Source organism: Podarcis pityusensis (genome assembly GCF_964106645.2).
Source record: "Podarcis pityusensis genome assembly, chromosome: 17".
Taxonomy (NCBI): domain Eukaryota; kingdom Metazoa; phylum Chordata; class Lepidosauria; order Squamata; family Lacertidae; genus Podarcis; species Podarcis pityusensis.
Genome location: NC_138042.1, coordinates 19180065 through 19207350, shown reverse-complemented (window position 1 = coordinate 19207350; position 27286 = coordinate 19180065). Strand labels below are relative to the sequence as shown.

The 27286-nt window shown below is 44.2% G+C and overlaps 1 protein-coding gene across 1 annotated transcript in view; it reads right to left on the bottom strand.

The window, feature by feature from the left end:
- MUSK (muscle associated receptor tyrosine kinase) overlaps positions 1-27286 on the bottom strand; it is a 60639-nt gene that overhangs the window by 11216 nt on the left and 22137 nt on the right. Inside the window, exons 6-14 of the mRNA XM_080988550.1 lie at positions 26352-26476; positions 19865-20024; positions 19602-19668; positions 10809-11072; positions 7913-8088; positions 5856-5879; positions 4583-4671; positions 4079-4238; positions 1511-1700 (exon numbers count right to left, since the gene is read on the bottom strand). Coding sequence (XP_080844676.1) covers positions 1511-1700; positions 4079-4238; positions 4583-4671; positions 5856-5879; positions 7913-8088; positions 10809-11072; positions 19602-19668; positions 19865-20024; positions 26352-26476 — 1255 coding nt within the window. The remainder of the gene's footprint in view (positions 1-1510; positions 1701-4078; positions 4239-4582; positions 4672-5855; positions 5880-7912; positions 8089-10808; positions 11073-19601; positions 19669-19864; positions 20025-26351; positions 26477-27286) is intronic.

The window sequence follows — 27286 nt, the reverse complement described above, 5'->3', positions numbered from 1 at the left end:
AGTTCTGGGCTTGAACAGTTCTTGCTCCCTCGAATGCTTCTCACTTCCTGCAGGGACAGATGTTCCTCTGACTTTTGCATAGTTGGACTGTAATCTCTTCTGCAAAGGCAAGAGTTGCACCCATCGCCCAGCCTACCACTAGGATGCCAGAAGGCTGCTCCCTAGGCAAGGCAGCTTTTGGGTTGAAATGAGTCCCTCACCTCTGCTCTACTACAAGAACTATTAGTCCAAGTGGGACTTCTTCATTCCCCCCCCCCCAGTTATATTTTATTAAATATAAAATTTCACATGGACGCTTCAATACATAATAATTTTTTCGTTTGTTTTGTCGACTTCCCACCTCGTTTTCCATACTGTTTTTTGTTTCTCCCCCTTGATGCACCTTATCTTCTCTCTCTTATGTCATAATAACCATACAATAATCTCTCATTTCTTCTGTTGCTCATAGATCAAATCCTGCATGCGAATTCGTCGTGCTGTAGTATTTCTTTAAATAATTTGAAAAGGGCTTCCATTCTTCCACAAAACAATCCTCATTAGGTTCTCTCATTTTAGTTGCCAATTCCACATAATCCATCACTCTGTTTCTCTGTTCTTCTTTGGTGGGAACTTCTTCTTCCTTCCATTTTTCTACATGCAGAATCCTAAGTGCTATCATTACATTAGACCAAGTGGAACTTCTGATTAAATATGATTCGGACTGTCCTTCTGCTGAACAAACCACGCACAACATTGGTGAGCCAAATTCTTCTTCGCAGCCTTTGCTTCTAATTATTTCCTCCCCGTGATGGAAGAAAAGAACCCCTCGTTTGTATTAAAACAAATCAGCACTGCAGTTTTAACTGTAAGCACCATTTCAAAGCTGAAATTAATGGAATGAAGTGCTCTCAAATCAAATCAAATATCCCTTATTAGGCATAGCAAACCACACATTATCAAACAGACACCGTATACAAATTATGCAAAATACTAGTTCAACATAACAAGGTTTGTCCCAGTCAGATCTTTAACTCCAAAGAAAATCAATTTGCATAAATAATACAATATAACCACTAAATCTCTTTATAATGGCCCAGTCTTTCTACATGGACAGCACTCAAAAATTCAACCACTATTAAAGTAATTTGATCATTACTGTCCGAAAGCAGGTTCTGAACCGTTGGTAGCGTAGAAGTCAGCCTATTGAGTTGTAAGGCCTCTAATAATTGGCTTCTGGCATAAATGCCAAAATCACAAGAAAAGAAAATATGCTCCAAAGTATCAGGTTCCTGTTTACTACATTTCCAGAGACACTCTGATTCTGGGAGAGCTGAATATCTTCCTCTCACTATCATTGAGGGAAAAATATTAAATCTGGCTAACATAAACATCCTGCACAATTCATGATTCGTGAATCTCTCTCTCTCTCTCTCTCTCTCTCTCTCTCTCTCTCTCTCTCTCTCCCCATGAGTTTTACTTAAAGGTGTCTCTCTCTGAAGGAGGCTGCAACCAGGGAAGCCCCAGATCTTACCTTGTTTTGTTTTTCAGCTGCTTGCGCCTCCGGCAACAAACAAGAGCCAGGATCACAAGGATGATCAGCATCGCAAAACTGGAGATGATGGAGATAATGACAGTCATAGAGTAGGTCGGGGAAGAAGAGGGGGCGAAGGGGAAACGTGGAGGAGCCGCACTCAACTTCGTCGTTTCCTGGGTCAAAGATGCTGAAAGGGAAACAGAGAATTTGAGAGCACTTGCTTGCCATTTATTTATTTGATAAATGTTAGCACAGTGGGACACAGGTGGCGCTGTGGGTTAAACCACAGAGCCTAGGACTTGCCAATCAGAAGGTTGGCAGTTCGAATCCCCGCGATGGGGTAAGCTCCTGTTGCTCGGTCCCTGCTCCTGCCAACCTAGCAGTTCAAAAGCATGTCAAAGTGCAAGTAGATAAATAGATACCACTCCGGCGGAAAGGTAAATGGTGTTTCTGTGCGCTGCTCTGGTTCGCCAGAAGCAGCTTAGTCACGCTGGCCATATGACCCGGAAGCTGTACGCCGGCTCCCTCGGCCAGTAAAGCGAGATGAGTGCCGCAACCCCAGAGTCGTCCATGACTGGACCTAATAGTCAGGGGTCCCTTTACCTTTACCTTTAAGTTAGCACAGACATAGCTTTTATACATGTATTCTATCAATGAGGAGACCCCTATTCCCATCAAAGAGTGACAATTCCAAGGGTGGTTTAACGGTTAATCCCTCTTCTCAGGGAACCCTGCATACAGACCCTCCAAATGTCCCTATTTCCCAGGGACAGTCCCGGATTTACTTAAGCCGTCCTGGTCTCTGATTTGATCCTGGAATGTCCCGCTTTTCCCTAGGATATCCCTATTTTCATCGGAGAAATGTTGGAGAGTATAGAGTTAAGCAACCCTTGAGCCAAGGAGATAAGTAGCTATACAACCTTTAGAAGATAGAAGTCAGCCCTGTATGGGGAAGGTTTTTTTTATGTATTATTATGTCCACCTCATGAGAAGAGAAGACTCCCTGGAAAAGACCCTGATGTTGGGGAAGATTGAGGGCACAAGGAGAAAGGGACGACAGAGGACAAGATGGTTGGATAGTGTTCTCGAAGCTACCAGCATGAGTTTGACCAAACTGCAGGAGGCAGTGGAAGACAGGAGTGCCTGGTGTGCTCTGGTCCATGGGGTCATGAAGAGTCGGACACGACTAAATGACTAAACAACAACAACAACAAAATGTTTTTATATATGTTGGAAGTTGCCCAGAGTGGCTGGGGCCACCCAGCTGGGTGGGCGGGGTATAAATAATAACATTATTCTTATTATGGAATAGGACATCCCTATTTCCATCAGAGAAATGTTGGAGGGTGTGTTTATAGTGCAGATGGGTCCTATTTCTTGTATATATAATTTTTATTAAATTTGCTGTTTTAAAATTTAAAATATTCATTTAAACATCCTTAAAATATCAATGACTTCCTATCTTCTCTTTCCAGGTTCATTTTGCATAGCCTAAATCCCTACATATTTTACAAAAACTAAACCATTCAGTATTTCATTATTGCATCCATCAAAACTTATTTACACTGTTAAATTTATCTTAATGCTGCCAAAGTTTTCAGGTGTACACAATTCCCACCCCCATATATTCAAGAAACGTTTTCCAATCTTCTCTAATGATGGGGCCTATTTCTCATTTAACAGTGATATATATATATATGGAATCGTGAGTTGGCAAGAAGGCTAGAAATGTAATAGATAAGAGACTATAATCTGCTAAACCCTATAATCTTTCTAAATCTCGAGCAGTTTGTCCTTTGCGGTATCTTTTCTTGCAAACGGAAATGTTGCAGTGCGTAAATGTTAATGTTCAGGATCCCAGAAACTACACACCATTCCATTCTTAAAAAAACAAAACTAAAACCCATCAGTTTTCCTGCTGCAGCTATCATAGAATCATAAAATTGTAAAGTTGGAAGGGACCACAAGGTTCATTGAGTCAGTCAACATTCCATGGTCATTGAGCACATTGAATGCTCACTGGACTGTTTTGGGGGTTCTCCCCCACTTAGGTATTTGCCCTCTTATAGATTTTCTGTACTTCTGCAAACTCTGGAGTTCCCCTAAGCCTGCTGAGGCCTCCAGTGTGTGCATGCAGGTGGTGCAATTTTGGCGACATGAGTAACGGTGCTGACAGCCTCAACATCAGAAATAGACGGGGAGATAGATTTGTGGTTCTGCATTCCAATATCTGGCAGACTGGCTCAAAGCTATCAATAGCGCTACGCGGCTCAGATCTACGGCACGCCTGCCACATCTCTCAGCACAATTTATTGATTCAAAACAAGCCAGCTAAAACTAGATGCACCATATATTGTAAAAAAAATATGCAGCGCTAAACATTCTGAAGCAACGCATCTGCAGCTTCCAGGGCTAACGGTTTAAAGATTTCTCAACATTAAGTGGTTCAGAAATGCATTTCAATAAATAAAATGAAATGAAAATGACTAGACTAGAGCCAACGTGTAATAAGATCAACACCCAAGTGGCACCTTTTGCTATAAACTGTACATTATGGTTTCTCACCATCTCCACAATGAGGCACGTTGCAGTATTCCCATTTCACAGACGAGTCCCTCGTGTAACACCAGGGCCGTGCATTTTCACCCCCTGGATTGCGGCAATAGTTTTCTGCATTGGACAACTCTGGGAAAGCCAGAGGGGTTTTCCGGTGTGAATGGGGTACCTGTGACAAGGAATAATGAAAACGAATGCTTTTTCAGAGTGCGTTAAATTCTGTTGGCATCTTGAAAAACAATAATCAAACGTCTGACGGACTGGTTGGCGATGGGACCTACTTCCATGGAAGTGATTTGTACCACTGGCTCCCAGGTATACCTCAAGTCAGTGCTGTTTTTCTAGAAAAAGAGGTGCTAGAACTCACCATGAACGCCTTCCTTGTTCTCTTATAATGGCGCCCACTTGACAGATGCCAGAACTGATGAGTTCTGGTGAGTTCCAACTGGACAAATCCCTGCCTCGTCTGCTTTAAACCATCACCGCCCTCCAACTTCAAATAAACCTTCTTACCTGTTCATTCCACTTCTGACAGGGAATCCCAGAGGCTGTGACATTGACAGGACCCTCATAGGTTAACCCATTGCCTTTGTAACAAGTTGCTGAAGAGAAACAGAGGAAAACGGAATCGTAAAGCAAGGTGCCACATCCCACTGGGCTGAACAGAAGGCCATGCCCCTATCTCAATGCCCTCCTGATGGACAACAACTGGGCTGAACATCTTAGAAGGTCCTTTTACCAGTCACTGGAAATCACAGGTAAAGGTGTGTCACATTTCCCTTGGAAGAAGCATCACTTGGTGATGGCTGATTGGGTTCCAGCCGGGGTAATGGATGGTGAATTTCGAGATCAACCAAGGGGCTACTGGAGTGTCCTGTCTTTGACTTATCTAGATTGGGCTGGCATTCTTTATGTAGCTGGCCTTTTTGCTCTAAGGTTTTCCTCTCCAAGGGAGTGTTATGGCTGGGTGCACTGCGCGTATCCATCCTTAACAGCCCTGCCGAATGAACCACGGGCCTAGGGCAAGGGCCCTCCAACAAAGAGGATATTGATTGCCCGGGGTCAGTCCGGCAATACGACAAATTTGGCAGTAGTTGTTTTCGTTCTGTGTCTTTAAAAACTCGCCTCAACTCAATATTATAGTCCTGTAAGAGGGCGCTATATTTCAGGAGCTTTTTAGGAGTAGTTGAGTTGGGAAATGTCAAATGTAAAGGTGAGTGCTTTAGTATTCAGCTCCTGCTCACAGGGTTCCCACAGGCACAAGGTTGGCCACTGTGAGAAGATGGTCTACATGGACCTTTGGCCTGATCCAGCAAAGCTCTGCTTATGTTCTGTTCCCCTGCCTGCTCTCAAATGCCCCAACACCCATTTCAGCAGCCTCCTTATCACCCTTTAAGTCTTTGACCGCATCCAAAAATATAGCACAGAAACCTGATTGCTGGCATGGAATCAAATTTAATGCCCTACAGTCATATGAGACCTGTGGGTATAGGGCGGTACACAAATTTAATAAATACGAATATAAGAAAACACCAGGCTATATAATAATTCTCATTATATTAGTGCAACACTGGGTGCTTCCACACAGCAGCTTATAAAGTGTTTGGCACTGTCAAGGCATGCACGGTTTTTTGCACCACATCGTCATCAAAACGCCATTCCCCTGTTATTGTCCTGTTTCATCCCGATTTACCGTTACCGCAGGAAATCTGATAAATTAAAAGAACAACAACAACAACCACAAAACATTTCCGGTAAAGTGCAGATTCCGAAGCGAGCCACTCACTTGTTATATCCTCCTTTTTAAGCTCTGAGGAAGGAAAAAGACACAAAGATGTCATCAATTTGTATCAGAAAGATTTTGAAATGTTGCTGTCTGTCGGTGTTAGCACTGTTCCCCTCCCCTCCATGCTCTGATTAGAGGGTTGCCAGTTTCAGCAGTTTTCAGCCACTTGCTACAGCTGTGCCTTCAGCTAATGCTGAAGACATTTGCAAAGTCTGATGTACATTTCCATGTCATGAAAATTTTCTGATTTCTGTGTGTCGAGCTGTTGCTAAAGGTCACAGAGCCCCTAGATTAATGGTGGCTCAAACACATTCACATGCTGCATGCTGAAATTTAGCTTATTTCACAGGACGGTGGAGCAGAGCTAGTTTTGACGGGTTCCTGGCCCAGAAGAGTTAGCAAGCAATGCTTTTAAAGGCATTAAGATTCTGACACTCCTGCGCTTCCTGCCTGCTCTGGAGCAAAAGTAGAGTCTTGCTTCCCAAAGCAAACTGGGAAGGAAGGTCAGACAAGCTCTCCAGGATGATAGCTAAGATAGCAACTCTAGAGGGCTTGCAGCATTCGGCTTCAGTTTAAAGTTTACACCCCATGAACACCTAATAAATTAGCTAAAAGGTATAAGGAGGTTCCTAAATAACTGCTGGAAGTATAATAATAATAATAATAATAATAATAATAATACCTTTATTGTCAGTGTACAACCTGTGTACAATGAAATTAACCAAGCCTTCCCCCCCCCAAAAAAACACTCAATCTCATTGCACTCTGTGTGCTTGTCGCACAACACACCAACCCTGAAAGTCAGTTGCACAATGTTATTTTCCGTTCAGCAGCCTAACAGCCCACGGAAAGAAACTATTTTTTAGCCTGTTGGGATGACTGATTATACTTCTATATCTCCTTCCTGAGGGTAGGAGATTAAAGAGGTGCTGGCCGGGGTGTGAATCGTCCCTGAGAATTTTTCTCGCTTTCCTAAGGCAACGATCCCTTGCGATGTCATTTCTAGCGGACTCAAGGGACAGCCCATGATATCATGTGCTGTGTTCACCACCCTCTGTAGAGACTTTCTGTCCGTGGCTGTCAAGCCAATGTACCACACTGTGATACAATATGAGAGGACACTTTCAATTGTGGACCGGTAGAAGGAGGTCATCAATTGTTGTTTAACATTGTTCTTTCACAAGACCCTGAGAAAATGGAGTCTCTGTTGGGCCTTCCTAACCACCTGAGTTCCATTGTTTCTCCAAGTAAGGTCTTCACTAAGGTAAACTCCCAGGAATTTAAAGGAAGACACTCTCTCCACACAACTCCCCCTGATATACAATGGGGCTAGTTCCCCTCTCTTCCTCCGAAAGTTCAAACCATCTTCTTTGTCATCCAGATAGATGGATCCTATTTTCCTATGTGGTGGACTTGTAAGAAAACAAGGGCATTGCAGGAGATTATATATGATGAAGTAAACAACAACAACAACAACCCTGAAGCTTTTCTTTTAGGGATTATAGGGACAGAATTCCCCCCAAAGATGATTAAGTTGTTTACGTATGTTACAAGTGCAAGTAGGAATCTCTACGCACAAAAATGGAAAGAAGCAGAAATACCCACTAAAGAAGACTGGACAAGCAAGTCAAAGGATTATGCAGAACTGGCAAAGTTAGCCGCTAAAATAAGAGAACTTAATGGCGAAGGTTTCGTGAAATAGAAACCCTTTTCGGATTATTTAAAGAAATATTATTATTATATGATGAACAAGTGAGCAGGATTTGAACTATGAGCAACAGAAGGGATAGAAGATGATAGTAGTTTTGTTAAGGTTTAATAGATAGAAGACATCTATTAAAACACGATGAGAAAGGGGGTGGGAAGTAAAAAAAATTTTTTATTATGTATTGAAATGTTTGTGTGAAAGTTCGGAAAACTTAAAAAAAAACTTCAGGGGGAAAAATATAAAGTATAATATAATATGGTGTATAGTATAATATAATATAATATAAATATAAATATAAATATAAAATATAAATTTGTTGAGACAACGGGCTACTTATTGAACTGCTTACCAAACTGTGGGATCGTCGTGCAAGTATTGGGGTCCTGCTGTATGCTGGGGAGACTGTTGCACTTGGGAAGGGTAAGCAACATCAATCCAGGCTTATAGATTCCTTTGCGGGCATTTTCTTCCATCGAAAGCCATTCTTTAAAGCAGTAGAGATCCTTTACAGCAAGGCAGTGCTCTCTAGAGTGTTTCACAAACAACAGCAGAATGCACAGTCAATGATGTGACGGCGACAATATTACCCTAACTATGGACAGCCAGCAGCATACAAGAAAGTCGTCATGTGGCGTAAATCAGTACAGATTACATTGATTCTGATTTTTTAAATGCTAGCTAAGTATCTGGCCAGACACTGCCATTGCCCTACTCTTTTACCATTGATTTCAATAGAAGCTGCTTCTGGCATGCGATGCATTCGGGTACTCTATGCGTCATTGAAACGTTACCAGAAGCATTTGACGCCACCAGGCCCTCTCCACAGATCAGACAAGAATATAGTTTGAATATTTCCTTGGTTTTCTGCACTTCTTTCTCTTTAAGGAAAGACTTCCCACGTAAGTTTAACAGGTTTTGTCCTGTGATTTTGTAAGCATATTCACATAGGACTTTCTTCTTTAAAGAAATTAAAATTCCATTCTCAGGATAAGGTTTGGCAGTAGCACAGAACATTCTGGTGCTTCTCCTGAAATTCTGGTTTGACATTAAAAACAAAACTCAAAAACAAAGCCCGTTTAGACAGTCCCTGAGAAAGTGTCTGGCTAAAGCAGAGGGAGAGGGAGAGACAGTGTGGCTTTGGTTGAGACCAACTGGTTTCCAGAACAGTCTCTGGCATGTTGACATGAGAAATTATAAATGAGAATGAGCAGGGCTGGTGAGCACTGCTCAAAAGCCCCCTCTTTGTTCTTGGTCCTGATGAACTGGGAGCAGAAAACCAGAAGCATCGGCATGTCACTTGGTCCAAACCCAGCTTTCGGGTTTATTTCCAGCAACAAACCATGAGCGTTAGGCTACAACAAACCTTGGCTATTACTCGCGATTTTGTTTGGAAAGCCACAAACCGCCAACCCAGGTTTGGGTCAGTGAAGGAGTGAAGCAGGGATTTTTCAGCTGAATGCACCAGCATCCTTCATGTTAAACCATGGCTAAATTAATCTCTAATTAACAGAAGAACCTCTGCTTTTTAATGGTGGCGTTGGAGGGTTATTGGCAGGCGAAGTGCTTTTGCACTCAGCGCCTCCCTGCCTCTCGCATTCCATGCCAGAGCGACAGCCAGGTACTGAGACGAACCGCAAGTGGAGCCCATCCCCCCATCCCTAGGGGGAATTTACAAGGATAATTACCCTCAATCATCCTTGTTTTTTCTTTGCCAATGATCTCCCGCTGTCATGGGAGGTGCCTCCATTAAGGCAGACAGGAACCAGAAGCCAACCATGGCTAGATGTTAACCATGGTTGAAAGTAGCAAGTGAACCAGGCCTCCATGGGTAGTCGCTATGGAACAGTATGGAAGAGTCCATATCTGGATTTACTCAACTTACTCCCTCCTTCCCCACTCTCCCAACCCATCCCATCCCCACTTTATAGCAAACAGTCAGATACAAGCCCCATGGCTGTTATGACTCAGGAAGTTCATACAAGAGAACAGCTTCCGGTTCTTCACTACATGCTAGCGACTGGCTCCCTACCAGGCAATAGCTATACACCAACCATTAACTAACAACAACGAAAGAATATAGGTTGATTTCTATCGATAGCAAGGAGCACTGGCAGGTTCATTGCTTTCCTATGAAAACAAGGGCTTGCTGGTTGCCCACTTTATTTGGGGAAATCAGAGTTAGATGGAAAGAATGAATTGCACAGGACTGTTTGTTTATTTATTTATTGGAGGTCACATCTAAAAATGACCCGATAAATGCTCTTATAAACAAAACACAAAGCCACACTTCTCACTCGAAGTAACAGGTGGTGGTAGCAGCGGCTGGTCAGCCCCATGCAAGCCTCTGGGGAGAAAGCCCTGCTTTAGGATGGATTTGGGAAGGCTTAACGTTTTCAGAATGACCTATGAGTCAACGCATATATTCATTGGATGAAAGGGTTCGCTGGCTGGGATCCAAGGAGCTCTCTGATTGGTTCCAAGTATGGCACACCCAGCAAGGCTCTCGCTTCAAGATGGTTCCTGAATAGCAAATAGCTTTGGGAACCCCTGGGGATTGGCAAAAGCGGTCTGTGATATGACATGACAGCAGTTGTGGGCGGGGAGGCCCAGAGGAAAGTAGCTAGAAATGCCACAGAGCAGATGCGACCTTTTGAGCACACCTGAAACGACACTTTGGATCAATGCCATCATAAATGCAGTCATGAAATGCACATTTGATCTGGAATAATGACCAAAGTAACCCAAGCCAATGCGGTTCGTTGGGCCTGATCCCCTAATTAGCTGAGGATACTTGCAGCATTCCAGTCAGGGATGGTAGGTAGTGGACACCAAGCCAAGCCTTGCCAAACGCTCAGGAATGTCTAGCATACAACGTCTGCAATCTGTCTCCAATAATGGACATAGTACTAATGATTAAAACTTAACTTCCTGTTCCACATCTACTGAAGCACAATCATAGCAATATTTATACACAGCAGTCATCGTCAATGCCAATAATGTCAATAGCCAATTAATAAATAATCTGATTTCAAAGCAACTCACCTTTGAGGGGGGAAATTTTCCCCAACTCGCATTGGGGAAAAATATAACTGGAATTCCAAAATATAATTTGGAATGTAATTCCAAAAATACGACATTGTTCTTTGTATTTCTCCATGCGTACCCTACCCTTTCCTGCAGGATGTGGTGAAATTGCGGGGGGCGGGATGAGGATCAGGTTTGTTTGTTTTGCTCACTTGTGTTACCTGCAAACAGGTTTTGGAGCAGCTCCGATCCTGGAGGGATTGCACTCCTGGAAGATGTAATGACACAGCAGGGACTCAGCGGCTGGGCGGCAAAAAGGACTCACTGTTTTCAACTCAGCCCATGCTGTGCGGACAAGCAGTTCTTGAGTCTCCTCTGGGTCTCCATAGGAGGCGTTGAAGAAAACAAAGGCGTCCTTGGCCAACAGAGAGCTACACACCTCTCCTCTGTATGTGCTGCAGTAGCCTGTATCACCCTTGTAGAGTCTGATGGGGAAGAGAAAAACACACACGAGGGATTTCTGAGTGTTGACAAATCGTGCAGACAAATCTGCAGACTATACCATCAGCACTTGAAGTGTTTAAAGCTAAACCCCTAGAACAGTTATTATATGGGGCTTAGATCTGGACAGGCATTCCCTTTGGATCTGCAGAAGCTGTTTAATAATAAATAATAATATTTTTTTATATTATACCCCACCCTTCCCAGTTCAGAAAACCGGGCTCAGGGTGGCTAACAACAACTTTAAAACACTTAATTGATGCAACAACAGAACAGCATAAAATACAGTGGTACCTCGCAAGACGAATGCCTCGCAAGACAAAAAACTCGCAAGACGAAAGGGTTTTTTGTTTTTTGAGCTGCTTGGCAAGACGGTTTTCCCTATGGGCTTGCTTCGCAAGACGGAAACGTCTTGCAAGTTTGTTTCCTTTTTCTTAACACCGTTAATACAGTTGCGACTTGACTTCGAGGAGCAACTCATAGAACGCGGTGTGGTAGCCTTTTTTGAGGTTTTTAAAGACTTTGGTGATTTTTGAAGCTTTTCCAAAACTTTCCCGACACCGTGCTTCGCAAGACGAAAAAAATCGCAAGACGACAAAACTCGCGGAACGAATTAATTTCGTCTTGCGAGGCACCACTGTACAGTATAAAACATGAATAACAATAAATTTAGAATTCAAAGATCAATTTAGGGGGGGAATCCATCCAATAAACATTAGATGATCACCAGGGCTAGCTGGCTAAATTAGTCCTATTTGGGTCAGCAAGGAGACCAGGGGAGAAATAGCTGTGGGATCCCAGAGCGGGTAATCTTCATAAAAAGGGGAAGGGGAGGGAAGGAAGGAAGGGGAATAAAAGATCAAGCTAACTCCAAATTGAAAGTCAAGCAGAATAGCTCTGTCTTACAGGCCCTGAGGAAGGAAATTAAATCCTGCAGGGCTCTGGTCTCATGGGTTTAGTCTAAGTTCCTAAGGCAATTTTTTCCTGTTCCATCCAGATGCTTCTGTTCCATTCCAAATGCTTCCTTGCACTTGGAGACTAATCTCCCCTCTGTTGAATTACAGACTTGGCGTAGGACATTTAATTATTGGCTTCACCTAAATTTAAACCCCACTGGCCTACCACCCTTAGTATTGCAAGATTGTCATGAGAGCACTTGGACTAAAATTGTCAGCTGAAAGCTTTACTTTTCTGGTTTATCACCACAACAGTTATTAACACTGGGCTTCCGTAAAGCAAATAATTTAACCAGACAGAGCCTATGTCTATGATATCGAGTGACAGAATAATCTGGCCACAATAAGGAAATTTTGTCCATGGTATGATTATTTTCCACCTAGTCATTTTGACACTTTGTCACCCTATTTTCAAAATTTAACAATTCCAAAATACAGACGCGTTTTCACTTTTGCAAGATTGAATATACTGCCTTCGGCTGCACTTGAGGGAATTTCAAAAAATTCCACTGGAAAAACGGTTATGTCCCTGTGGAGTTGGCAGTATTGAGTCTGTGGCTATAGTCCTTCTGGCTTGCACTCTTTATAAAGATTTGAGAAGTGAGGCTATTACCCCTCTATTGTGGTCCATACTGGGTTGCTCAACCACTGTTATGGTGTCCTTTCTCTTGGCAGATCAAGATGATCAGGTGACAGCAAAAACTGCAAAGTTATTAGCAGGGGCAATTAGAATAAGATCTATTATTTGATTATTGATATAAACCCCCCAAATGTATTTTCTATGGTTACGTTTTTACCTTTATCTTCAGTACATTTTGTTTTATTTTATTGCTGATGGTGAAGCCAGCAAGGACAGTGACTTTGGAAGTGGGCGGGGCCAGCACAGGTAAGCCCCTTCCATTCTCTGCATGTTACTTGTATGTGTGAAGGCTAATGGGAGAGGATGTTTCTAAGGCAAAGAGGAAGAGAAAAGGCATTCTGAAGCCTAACTGGTTATAGAGCAAGGGAGTGTTGAAGATGGAAATTCAAAGATGAGTCTCTTCATTGCCTCGCCAACTCAACATGAAAGAAAAGCCAGGAGGATCATACCTAACTAGAAGCATGATTGCTGTTCGTTCTGTCTTGACCCCCATCATTCTGCCCAGACACTGAGGTCCAGTGCCGAGGGCCTTCTGGCGGTTCCCTCACTGCGAGAAGCCAAGTTACAGGGAACCAGGCCTTCCCGGTAGTGGCGCCCGCCCTGTGGAACACCCTCCCATCAGATGTCAAAGAGAAAAACAACTACAGTGGTACCTCGGGTTACAGACGCTTCAGGTTACAGACTCTGTTAACCCAGAAATAGTACCTCGGGTTAAGAACTTTGCTTCAGGATGAGAGCAGAAATCGTGCTCCGGCGGTGCGGAGGCAGTGGGAGGCCCCATTAGCTAAAGTGGCGCTTCAGGTTAAGAACAGTTTCAGGTTAAGAACGGACCTCCAGAACAAATTAAGTTCTTAACCCGAGGTACCACTATACCAGACTTTTAGAAGAGATTTGAAGGCAGCCCAGTTTAGCGAAGCTTTTAATGTTTGATGCATTACTGTATTTTAATATTTGTTGGATGCTGCCCAGAGTGGCTGGGGAAGCCCAGCCAGATGGGCAGGGTATAAATAAGAAATTATTATTATTATTATTATTATTATCATCATCATCATCATCATCATCATCATTACACAAGGGTCACAGAGTTCAGTTTATATCAGTCCCAAATATTAGGAAATGCCAAAGGAGCTATCTGCACCTCTGTTAAAATATTTCCTTCCCTCAGCTGACATCCATCACCAACTTACTTGCTTGAAGCATGTGAGCTGCCTGCCATTGACAAGATGACTCAAGGTTTCCCCAACACTCAATATGTGTAAATATGCTTTCCAGCTGTAAGGACAATGATTTTTTTCTCTCCCTCTCTCTTTTTCAGCATTCCATACCAAGGTTGCAACTTTCTCCCTTGACTCCATTTCTTCTGGGATACGATCAGGGTTGGATTAAAAAATTTTGCTCGTGTTTGCAGAAAAGGAAGTGATTCATCACGACAGTAACCTGATAGCAGTGCAATGTCCCCGTGGACATAGCAGACGAGCCAAGATTAATGTTTCTCCTGTGTGTAGCTCAGTCCCTCTTCATGAATGATACATGCACACAAATGCCGCGCTTGCATTCATTGAATTAATTTTACTGGCGTTTCTGCCTGGTTTTGAACATCCCTTTTACACTGTAGTACCTTGTTCTGTAATAGAAGTGTGGCTTAATAATAATATAAAAAATCATTGTAACAATATGTCGCCTAAATTTTAAATGCCAACAAGAATGGTGTGCTGGTAAAACGACATGGATCTATCAACTTTGAATCTTTTCAGAATAAGATCTTTACAACTATCCTAAGTATTCGTAACAACATGTCTTGAGTTTTATTTAAGGCCTCAAGTCGGCATATTTTAGGCAGAACAAAGTGTGTACTTAATAGTTTTTTCAACTTGTTGGTTTATGTAACTGAAAATTCCTGAAGACATGCTCTCAAATGTTTGTTTAATGGAACAGATCCAATCAAGTTCAGTTAAACAAATGACATGCTTTCAGAAGATTAGAAAGATGATTCATCCTGAAGGCTTTTCCATGAATTATTTGCTTTTGCTCTATCAGTTTTAGGGCAGCAATTACAAAACTGGATTTTTTAAAAAAGGTAAGAGATGCATAATTAGTTTATTTTGGCCAACACTAAGGTTGCATCTTAGTCTTTTCTGACATTATCAACCTGAGACTGAAAAATGTGTTTCCCTTTTTTTAGATCCAGTCAAATTCTTCATACAGTCATTGCTAGGATATCCCATACAATCTTTGCACTGAAAAGAGGCACACAATCCACAACTTTTGCCCTGGCTGTGACTGAAATGTGCTTAGATATTGTCAAGATCCATATGGTTTGATTAATCTGGTGCCATTTCATTTTGGGTCTCTGTATCAAGAGTAGGTCTTGCAATGCTGGTGTTTTCGTTTTTATTTTGGTCGGATTCTGTATTTGTTTTACTTTGATTCTTACCTCTGCTTTTACCCAGAGCTCTGCAATAGCTTACGGCTAAAAACAAATACATTTGACGCTGGCTTGACTTGTATTCTCCAACAACAACAATGGGTTGCTATAACAATTAAAACATATTAGCTCGAAACCAAAGGGAGCCTAATCCCTTCCATCGTTCAAACGCTGTTGGTTTAAGAGGCTTAGAAGGAGTTTGCAAATGAGCGAAAACCAATCGGTAACTTACAATCTCGTGCATTGTTACCACTTTGCAAGCTTCTCGTTTCCTCCCTTTGCCAAGTGGTGATGGGAATTTCACCTTTCCGCTGCTTCCTATAATTCGCCACACCCTAAAACCCTTCACTCCACAGACTGCTGTTAGGAAGAGTGGGGTCAGTGGTGGAGGAATCCTCTCTGGCATCTGTGGTGGCGCACCCAGGGCCAGGGCGAACCGCCCATGGGGCGGGGTGGGGCACACAGCACCCATAGGGATGGGGCACGCGGTGCCCTTAGGGAGGGGCGGTGTGGGGCGCATGACACCCACAGGGATAGGGTGCGTGGTGCCCATAGGGACGGGGCACGCCACAGGGCCTCAGACGCCCTACAGCAGGTGGGGAGGCAGCGGACAGACAGAGTGGAGCCTGCGGGTACCCAAGACGCTTGGCTCGGGTCCGCTGCACAGGCCCAGCGGTTTGTGCCGCCCGCCATTTTGTCACCCCCCTCAGTGGGGACACCTGGAGTGGGTCCATAGCTGTCAATGTTTCCTTTTTTTTAAAAGGGGAAATTTCCTTATTCCGAATAGGATTCCTCACAAGTAAAGGGAAAAGTTGACAGCTATGGGCAGGCCGCACCTACTGCATCCCCCTTGCTACGCCCCTGAGTGGGGTAACTCACAATGGGATGGTTTCACATCAGGCATTTCAGACGGGAGACGAGAAGGAGATTGTGGCTGTTGCTTTTAAGAGCAGCCGCACATTTCCCATCTAATGGGTAGAGCACTCCTAGCATCATCCAAGGAGGAGAACCTGTCTGAAATGATGCTGAGCCTGTCAATGGACCCAATGATGTGGCAGGGGTCAGCAAACCTTTTTAGCAGGAGGCCAGTCCACTGTCCCTCAGACCTTGCTGGGGCCCAGACTATATTTTGGGGGGGGAATGAATGAATTCCTATGCCCCACAAATAACCCAGAAATGCATTTTAAATAAAAGCACACATTCTACTCATGTAAAAACACGCTGATTCCTGGACCATCTGCAGGCCAGATTTAGAAGGCGGTTGGGCCGGATCCGGCCCCCAGGCCTTAGTTTGCCTACCCATGTGCTAGAGGAACCAAAGGTCTGACTCTGTGTAAGGCAGCTTCCTCTGTTCCGATATCCTTAATTTCTACCCCAGCAGGAAAAGGTCTGTGACCTGCTTGGCAGGTGGTTCCATGTGCCCTGTTCGTGTCACACAATCTTTTGTCACACAAAATCCATCCCCAGGTTACCCTTACCTCCATTCTAATAGCGCAAGAGTGAGGTCCATCCGAAGAAGCAGTTGCGTTGGAGGGAGCGAGAGGAGGAAAGAGAGAGAAAGAGAGGTGAATATATGCTATATGGTAATTTATGGACCTAATAGTTATCTCAAGCCATTTGCCCATGTTGCCCTGCAACCAGTCCATGCAGAATGTAGGCACCCTATATATAGAAATGAGCAAACCAGTGATATTCTAGGGAGCGGGCTAGCAGGCGGGGCCCTTGACTTACATCAGGCATAGGCAAACTCCAGCCCTCCAGGTGTTTGGGACTACAATTCCCATCATCCCTAGCTAACAGGACCAGTGGTCATGGATGATGGGAATTGGAGTCCCAAACATCTGGAGGGCCGGAGTTTGCCTATGCCTGACTTACATCATAGCAGCCTACACAACACAAAACACTGTGGCTGTCTGTAGGTTTTCTTTCATTTGTTTTTTTATCTTATATTTTGGAAATATACATCCAGGTTTTTTTCCTTTAAATTTTTTTGGTCCTCCCAAGAGAGTGGGGCCCTAAGCTATAGCTTGCTTAGCTTATACATAAATCATGAGTCAAACTGGGTCTTTCACTTGGGTGAAATGAAGCCTAGTTTTACCCCTGCCCTCTGAAGAAATTGTTCTCCTGATTTGGTTACAGGCATAGAGGCACAGAAGCAAGCTTCCGAAACAGGTATCTAGCTGCATGAGGAGTCCCATAGGGGCCAAAACAAAAAATCCTCCCAAAGCATTTTCTGTATGTCTATTTTCCCCTTCAGTTCACTTCCACAACAGTTTGTGTGATGCCCGCTGAGCAAATCGGAAAATCCACAAAGGGATCCGATTGTCTGTCTCCCACATCAGTTTTGGGAGAAAGGGGCAGAGAATACAGACATTATTAGCCTTGCCTGGTTTAAAGCAGACCAGATAAGGGGTGGTACTGGACATCAACAAGGCTTTAAACAGCCCGGTTCTCTCCACATCTACTCAGAAGTAACTCCACGTTAAGTTTGATGGTACTTAAGGTAAAGGTCCAGTCGTGACCAACTCTGGGGTTGCGGTGCTCATCTCGCTTTATTGGGCGAGGGAGCCGGTGTACAGCTTCCGGGACATGTGGCCAGCAGGACTATGCTGCTTCTGGCGAATCAGAGCAGTGCATGGAAACATTGTTTACCTTCCCGCTGAAGCGGTACCTATTTATCTACTTGCACTTTGGTGTGCTTTCGAACTGCTAGGTTGGCAGGAGCAGGGACCGAGCAACGGGAGAAGAAGAAGAAGAAGAGTTTGGATTTGATATCCCGCCTTTCCCTCCCTTTAAGGAGTCTCAAAGCGGCTAACATTCTCCTTTCCCTTCCTCCCCCACAACAAACACTCTGTGAGGTGCGTGGGGCTGAGAGACTTCAAAGAAGTGTGACTAGCCCAAGGTCACCCAGCAGCTGCATGTGGAGGAGCGGAGACGCGAACCCGGTTCCCCAGATTAAAAGACTACCGCTCTTAACCACTACACCACACTGGGAGCTCACCCCATCGCGGGGATTCGAACCACCAACCTTCTGATCGGAAAGTCCTAGGCTCTGTGGTTTAACCCACAGCGCCACCCGTGTCCCAAGTAAATGTGTCTAGGGTTGCAGCCTGCCATGGGCGGTGAAGGCACTATGCCGAGCCGTCTTTCCTAGTGGGCTTACTGGCACGTTGTGCCAGGGCGCTGGCCTCTCAGGGGCTCCCCAGCGAGTGGGGGAGCTGTGCGGCTTTGCCAGCAGCCTCCCCTTTCCCTGCATGCCTGCCAGCTGTGCCCCATCAACCATATGGCTGGCGGGTGTGCAGCTTGCCTCTGCGGGAGGAGAGCGATACCCGCAAAGGCTTAGGAAAAGGTCGACAATTCTGGGAAACAGGGGGGGGGGGCGAGAGGAGGCGGCTTTGAACCATAGCACCAGATATGCTTAAGATGGCCCTGGCACTATGCTACCTTCCCGTTCCTCACCAGCAGGGAGGTCAGGGCGATACATTTGCACCTTGCCCACCTCTCTGCTGCCTCACTGCTCCCGGCGGAAGTTAGGGGAGCTATACAAGTCGTCGTGTTTTATCACTGTTCAGAAAAATATCTGAAGTGGCGCCCCCTCCTACACTGAGCTGCATGGGTCAGCAGAGGAGGCCCAGCTATTGACGCTGCCACGCTCTGTGGGTTTGAGCAGGCGCAGCCTTCTCTGTGGTGGCCCCTCCAAGTTGTCGACTGCCCTTCCCTCTGAGGTGCGTCTTGCACCATCACTGCATGCTTTTCAGGGACTGGTCAAGACACACCTCTTTAGCCAGGCCTTTGGTCAAGCGGATATCCTCTCTGCCCCCGCATTGCTGTCCTCTGCATCTCTGCCTGGTCATTCTGATGTTGGTTTTATTTCATTCGGCCTTAACTTGAATTGTGACATTTGCGGGGGGGCAGGGGTGGATGGGTGTTACTGGGAGCATTTGGCAAAGGACAAATAACAAATAAATGAAGACCACACACAAGATCAAAGTAATCTCGGCGTGATTTTTGCACCTTGTCGTGTTGTACACATTGTGAGCAGAATGGGAAACGGCGGGGGGGTGGGGAGAAACCACAACATTTTTCCTGAACACTTTGGTATTCCATATACAGTGGTACCTCAGGTTACATACGCTTCAGGTTACATACGCTTCAGGTTACAGCCTCCGCTAACCCAGAAATATTACCTCAGGTTAAGAACTTTGCTTCAGGATGAGAACAGAAATCATGCTCCGGTGGCGCGGCAGCAGCAGGAGGCCCCATTAGCTAAAGTGGTGCTTCAGGTTAAGAACAGTTTCAGATTAAGAACAGACCTCCGGAACGAATTAAGTACTTAACCTGAGGTACCACTGTACTTTCCTTTGGGACCAACCTGTCCCCGCTTCATGTAAGTAATACTCAAGATGTTCATGCCTCCCTGAACTATTTTCACATGGCTGTTAGGTGATATTAATATAGTGCTTCCTCACTTCCTTCTCCTGGATGAGTTTACAGAGTGTCTTGGGACACCGTAACCAGGACGGCAGCAAATATGTCGGAAATTATAGCTGTGCCAACCTCTGAAGTGTAATAATATAGGAAGAAACAGCCGGGAATGAGGTGCACTCCTAGATCAAATTTATCCTGCTGCAAATTACACGGAAGCCAAGCCCTTCAACTTTCTATGAGGTCTCTCTCTGTGTGCGAGCGAAACCCCAGGCAGAAGTTAAAGGACATTTGATTCCCCCACAAGTGCCTCTTTCTCTAAAAGCATACCTGATACGTTGATAGTGGCTGCGGCTTTTGCTGTGCCATAAGTCTCGCTGTGCTTATTCGTTGCTATGCAGGTAAACAAACCCGGCCGGGTGACGTAGACTTGCAACCTGGAATCGATCACTCGGTCTTTGACAGTTTCTACGATGGATCCTGCTGAGACCTAAAACAAATGAGCGACGGTTCAGATGTATTGAGTTAAAACAGCAGGTCATCAGAATATAGCAGCAAAACAAGTGTAGCTGGTGCAGAATTCAGCGGCCAGGTTGCTCACCGGAGCAAGACAGTTTCAGCATATTACACCGATCCTGGTCCGACTGTACTGACTACCAATTAATTTCCGGGCCCAATTCAAAGTGCTGGTTTTGACCTATGAAGTCTTAAATGGCTCAGGACCACAATACCTCAAGGACCGCCTCTTCCCCTATGAACCTACGCGGTCCCTGAGATCATCTTCTGAGGTCCTGAAAGACCTACATTGGTTCCAGGTGCATTTACGAGCACAATTCAAAGTGTTGGTGCTGACCTTTAAAGCCCTAAACGGCCTCGGCCCAGTAGACCTGGAGTGTCTCCATCCCCATCGTTCAGCCCGGACACTGAGGTCCAGCGCTGAGGGCCTTCTGGTGGTTCCCTCAGTGCAAGAAGTGAAGTTACAGGGAACCAGGCAGAGGGCCTTCTCGGTAGTGGCACCCTCCCTGTGGAACTCCCTCCCATCAGATGTCAAGGAAATAGACAACTATCTGACTTTTGGAAGACATCTGAAGGCAGCCCTGTTTAGGGAAGTTTTTAAAGTTTGATGTTTTATTGTATTTTTAATATTTTGTTTAAGACCGCCAAGAGTGGCTAGGGAAACCCAACCAGATGCGCAGGGTATAAATAATAAATTATTATTATTATTATTATTATTATTATTATTATTATTATTAAAAGCAACTTAAAAAGTCAATAGGGCATAAAACTCTTAATCTCAAGGTCGTGGGTTTGAGTCCCGTGTTGGGTAAAAGATTCCTGCATTGCTGGGGGTTGGACTAGATTACTCTCATGGTCCCTTCATATGTAGCATGGTAGACTACGACTGTTTTTAATTATAAATAACCAACCTGCTTGCAAAGGGGGGGACATGGACTGTGAGGTTAGGACCAATGATTTAAACCTGTAATATTAGTACATTAATGTGGCTCTCTTGCCTAGGAAACGAATAAGGGAGAAGGTGTTGAAGAGCCAGTGATTTAATGCTGATATTGTATACCCTGCTCTGATTCACACAAGCATTTAGAGCTACTTGTTCGCTTTCATTAGGAGCACATATTTCCTACATTAATAGGCATGCCTGTAATAAGAACAAACCAGAAGTTAGTCTGGTGAAAAAGGGCTGGTGTCAATTAATCCACAGGTTGTCAGGTTTCCCATTTCTGTCTAAATATTTCGTTGAGCGAAATATTTAACCAGGTTGTTCTTTTAGTCAGAAATCACTTCTCTGGATTTAGTGTGCAGAAGCAATTTCCTCAAGGGCATGAACCCAGTTCTGACTGAGTTCATCGAGGTGCTATAGTGTCAGAGGCAAATGCACCAGATTTAATAAAGTCCCAGGTTTAAACTGTTTTTCCTTATTTGCCGTAGGATAAAGGTAGATTTCCCTGAAGTCAAGGAGGAGGTCAATGGTGCCCTTTCAGCGAGACATGTGTGTCAGATTGCATTTCTTAGTGCAGAAAGTATTGATCTCATGTGTAAAGATCTTTCCTATGCTTTCCTATTCTGATTGATTCTAGAAGCTACTAGAAGTTTCTCTGTATGAGAGAAGCAGGGGCAGAAGGGCTAATGATTGTTTGGGTTATATCTTCAGAGAAGCTGAGTACAGCTACTTTGAATTAGTTTTCTCCCAATTAAGGTCATGGTGACTATAAATATAGGCCAGAAGGAGCCTGGGTTTTTACCTTTTCTCTTCTCTCTCTCTTCTTTCTGGTGTGGTGTTTCTGTTTCTGTACATAGGATGCTTAGTGCTAAGGTTTAGTCTTATTATGAGTTAAGTTTATAAATGCTGCAACTGGATTTTGTATGGAATAAGCCAAATCTCATTGCATTGGATTTGATAACCATTACACTACATTTGCCTTCAGCACAAGTAAAGCTCTGTTGAATGAAGTACTATTGCCATAGCTGTAAACTTTTCCTTTTTCTTGCGAGGAATCCTATTCGGAATAAGTGAATTTCCCTTTAAAAAAGGGAAACGTTGACAGCTATGGCTATTGCCTCTGGTCTATTTTTGGGAACTCTGCTGAACTCGGCAACGCATTTAAGGTTTTCCTCCACACTTATGACAACATATGACAATGTGGACCAGATCCAGATTTGCAGAATCATAGAGTTGCAAGGGACACCAAGGATCATCTAGCCCAACCCCCTGCAATGCAGAAATATCAGATAAAGCATCCAGGACAGATGTCTATCCAACTGCTACTTAAAAACCTTCAAGGAAGGAGAGTCCACCACCTCCCGAGGGAGACCATTCCTCTGTCAAACAGCTCTTACTGTCAGAAAGTTCTTCCTGATGTTTAGTCAGAATCTCCTTTCTTGCAACTTGAAGCCATGGGTTCGAGTTCTATCCTCCAGAGCAGGAGAAAACAAGCTTGCTCCATCTTCCATGTGACAGCCCTTAAGATATTTGAAGATGGCCCTCATATCTTTGGGTTCATGCCAGAGTGGTGCATGCTCTGGTTATCTCCCGCTTGGACTACTGCAATGCGCTCTATGTGGGGCTACCTTTGAAGGTGACCCAAAAAAGCAAAGGGTGCCGCCCATTTAATGTGGGGAGTGGTCATTGTAAAATCAAATAAAAATGATGAGGGGGGGAGAATTGGGTATAGAATAATTAGAGGGAGCAATGGAGGTATAGGCCTTCTGACCTTGTTGTTGTTGTTTAGTCTTTTAGTCGTGCCAACTGATTTGTTCAAAATTGGGAAAAGAGTATGACAAGGCTGTATATTGTCTCCCTGCTTATTTAACTTATATGCAGAATTCATCATGCGAAAGGCTGGGCTGGATGAATCCCTAGCCAGAATTAAGATTGCCGGAAGAAATATCAGCAACATCAGATATGCAGATGACACAACCTTGATGGCAGAAAGTGAGGAGGAATTAAAGAACCTTTTAATGAGGGTGAAAGAGGAGAGCGCAAAATATGGTCTGAAGCTCAGCATCAAAAAAACTAACATCATGGCCACTGGTCCCATCACCTCCTGGCAAATAGAAGGGGAAGAGATGGAGGCAGTGAGAGATTTTACTTCTGACCTTTAAAACCTCTATTCTGCAGTGTGATAATTTCTGGGCTTTGGCCCTTCTTTTTTTTAACACCTAAGAATGGGCAGTTGGTAGTGCCAACATGGCCCCTCAAACTTCCTTTCCCTTCTGTTCCTCTTCGTCTTAAAGGGACCCTGTCAAGTCAGGGAATTTTTTGTGTGTGTGGCTTTCCGTCCTGGCTGCAGATTTTGGAAAGGAAATGTGAGAACTCGGAAGGCTGAGTCAGAAGGCTTCGCTCTCAGCCTGGACCACACAGCCAAGGAGACTTTCCTTGCCACGTTCGCTGATAGAACTCACAGGGACAGGGAAATAAACGCAGGGAGAATTGAAAAGAGCTTCAGTTCTAGGGGCAAGCTCTGTCGCCAAGCTCCCATTAGGTAATAACAATCCCTTACTGCCTTGGCACAGCTAACTTCAGACCAGCTTGAAAGACAGTTAAGCGCTGCACTCTTTGCCATTTGCACCGTGGAAACGAGGAGAAAATAGCTGCAGGAAACCTCGTGAACATTGCAAGGGACGGCATTTTTAAGTCCGGGCAGCTTTTCAACTTGAAATGTGAGACCCTGGTAAATTATGACAAATTATTTCGTACAAAAATCCTGTCACTCACTCTCAAGAAATCGCCTTTTTTTAATCCTTAAAAAAATAAAAATAAATCAATTTAGGAATTAAACTTGAGACAAGATCAAGTATATATTTAGGCTACAAATTCAGATCCAGTTTTACACCCATTCCACTGACGAAAAGAATGCAGAGAGCGGTACTTTGGCGGGAAAGCTGATAGTTCCCTATCGCGGGTCCCCATGCTCTCAGTTCATAGCATTCCTTCAAGAGAGAGAGAGCAATGCCTTGTAACTGATAACAAAGTTCAACAAAATTAGGGAAGGGCAAGTGGGGCCTGCAACAAAAGGTTGCAGGGCAAAGTGCTCCTGTTCAGAGTTCCAGCCAGCCACGTTCGCTTTCATTCCATTCAATCCCCATCAATCTCATTTTCTATTTCCCCACCTCCAATAGACACACGGTATTCTGTGTGTATTCTAGGGATGTGGGTGGCGCCGTGGGTTAAACCACAGAGCCTAGGACTTGCCGATCAGAAGGTTGGCGGTTCGAATCCCCACGATGGGGTGAGCTCCCGTTGCTCGGTCCCTGCTCCTGCCAACCTAGCAGTTCGAAAGCACGTCAAAGCGCAAGTAGATAAATAGGTACCGCTCCGGCGGGAAGGTAAACGGCGTTTCCGTGCACTGCTCTGGTTCACCAGAAGCGGCTTAGTCATGCTGGCCACATGACCCGGAAGCTGTACGCTGCCTCTCTCGGCCAATAAAGCGAGATGAGCGCTGCAACCCCAGAGTCGGCCACGACTGGACCTAATGGTCAGGGGTCCCTTTACCTTTACCTTTATTCTGTGTCCCCTGAGTATATTCTCATGGGGCTTCTTTATTCCCAGTTAGTTTACCCCTCCCTCAGTGATTGTTTGTACTTCTGCACTCTTGTGGGTGGGTGGTGCAGTTTCAGCTACAGAATGATCAGCACTTGAGCGAGAGCATCGCTAACAAAGGGCATATATTTGCATGCCCAGTTGCAGACTCTCCTCCCCGGGAGCCAGGCCCAGATAATTATATTTGGTCATTTTTTCTTTTTTTTTCTTTTTCCCACTTCAATTTTAAAGGTGCGGCTTATATTTGGGTGTGGCTTATGTTCGTGCTGTGATAAGAATTTTAAAGTCTTAGATATATAATAAATGTCCATAAACGTACCAACCAAGCACGTACATAGATCAGCACAGGAAGGCCGACCTGAAACCATTTTTGATTCCCCAACCGACCAAATGTTTTCTCTGCAAGGTCAAAGGAAAATGGAAAAGCCTCATACTTGAGTAAGGATCTCATGCTCTACTGGCTAAACTGGGAAACCCCCTGAGTTAAAACTGTGAGCACACCTCACCTTGCAGTGACTCTTTCTAGACCTCCATTTATTTTGTCTTAGCCTAATAATTCATAACCTCTGATGTCTTGAGGACCGTTTTCTTACTTCTTGTTTTGGGCGAGTCACATATTTTCACATATTTTCCTGCATTGTAGCTGCTGCAAAACTATCCGGCTCGCAGACCCTCCAAGTGTCCCTATTTTCCAGGGTCAGTCCCAGATTTACAGAAGCTGTTTCCCAGTTTCTGATTTGATCCCAGAATGTCCCGCTTTTCCTTAGGACGTCCCTGTTTTCATCAGAGAAACATTGGAGGGCATGGAGTTATGCGACCCCAGAGCCAAGGAGATACGGAACTATACAACCTTTAGAAGCCATCTGAAGGCAGCCCAGTATAGTGAAGTTTTTTTTAATTTTATTTTTAAAAAATGTTTTTATATATGCTGGAAGCCGCCCAGGGTGGCTAGGGAAACCCAGTCAGATGGGCGAGTTATAAATAATAAAAGTATTCTTATTATGAAATAGGACATCCCAAGTTTTCATTGGAGAAATGTTGGAGGGTATGCGACTGCACTGAACAAGCAAGATGAATGAAAAAGAAGCATGAATGGAAGTGTGAGAGACATTCAAATGTCAAGGAGATAAAGAGCTACACAACTTTTAGAAGACATCTGAAGGCAGCCCTGTTTTTAATGTTCGATATTTTGCTGTGTTTTTATATATGCTGTAAGCCACCCAGAGTGGCTGGGGAAACCGAAGAAGAAGAAGAAGAAGAAGAAGAAGAAGAAGAAGAAGAAGAAGAAGAAGAAGAAGAAGTAGTATTATAGATTCTCATAGGTAGCTGTGTTGGTCTGACGGAGTCGAAATAAATAAAAAAAATTGTCCAGTAGCACCTTAGAGACCAACTAAGTTTGTTCTGGGTATAAGCTTTTGTGTGCATGCTTACACTCAGAACAAACTTAGTTGGTCTCTAAGGTGCTACTGGACAATTTTTAAATAATTAGTATTATTATTATTATTCCAGGTTTGTGCATGCTTCACATCAACTAGTTACGTGTCAGTCAAAACTGATACAGGGCTGATCATTCAGTCTAGCTCCGTTGGAAGGTAGAAAGAGTTGAGTTTTCATTCAGCATTGCTATTTACTTTGCAAAAGCCTTTGGCATTTTCTTGCATGTTTCCTTTTTTACTCCCCGGCCTCCTCAAGGTCCAGCTGACAGCAGACCTCAGCTGAAGAATCACACATGTTCCCAGCAACTGCAAAGACACTTACGGCTTTTCCATTTTCAAGCCATGTCACCGTAGGGGTTGGAATGCCTGTTGCTGCACATCGCAGCGTCACCACAGAGCCAAAGCTGACATTGTAGGATTCGGGAGCTTTCAGGATTCGGGCGAAAACTGTATATGGAAGAAGACAAAGTTGTGGTTAATATTCATGGTCAGCCACTGGTCAAAACTCTGGGGATTTCTCTGTCGGAAAGCTCATCAAACAGCTGAAAGTCAAGCTAATCCAAGGTAAATCCAAATCATTGGCAAAAAACAAGCATCATCATCATCATCATCATAATATTTATATGCCACCCATTTGACTGGGTTTCCCCAACCACTGTGGGCAGTTCCCAACAAAATAATAAAGACACAATACAACATCAACCATTAAAAACTTCCCTAAACAGGGCTGCCTTCAGATGTCTTCTAAAAGTTAAACAGTTGCTTATCTCTTTGACATCTGATAGGAGAGCATTCATCCACAGGGAGGGCGCCACTACCAAGATGTCAGTTTGTTGTACTTTTGCGCATATACAGTAGACCCTCTGGTTACGGATATAATTCATTCTGGGGGTCTGTGCGCACCCTGAAAAATCCATAACCAAAGGCCTGCCTCTGTGCACGCACGATAGAGTGCTTCTGCGCATGCGCATGTGGCAAAACCCAGAAGAATACACTTCCGGGTTTGCCGCATTTGTAGCCTGAAAGTTATGTAACCGGAGGGTCCGCTCTGTGTGTGTGTGTGTGTGTGTGTGTGTGTGTGTGTGTGTTTTCTACAGTCCTGTGCACAGAATTATGTACACAGAATTATGCATACCCTACAAAAGAAATACCAAAACTATCTATCATGCTAAAATAAAGGTTTGTGTCAAAAAGCTGGCTTCTGTTGCATGAATAAATTATACAAATTGCATCCCCGATCATGCCTGGATAACTCAG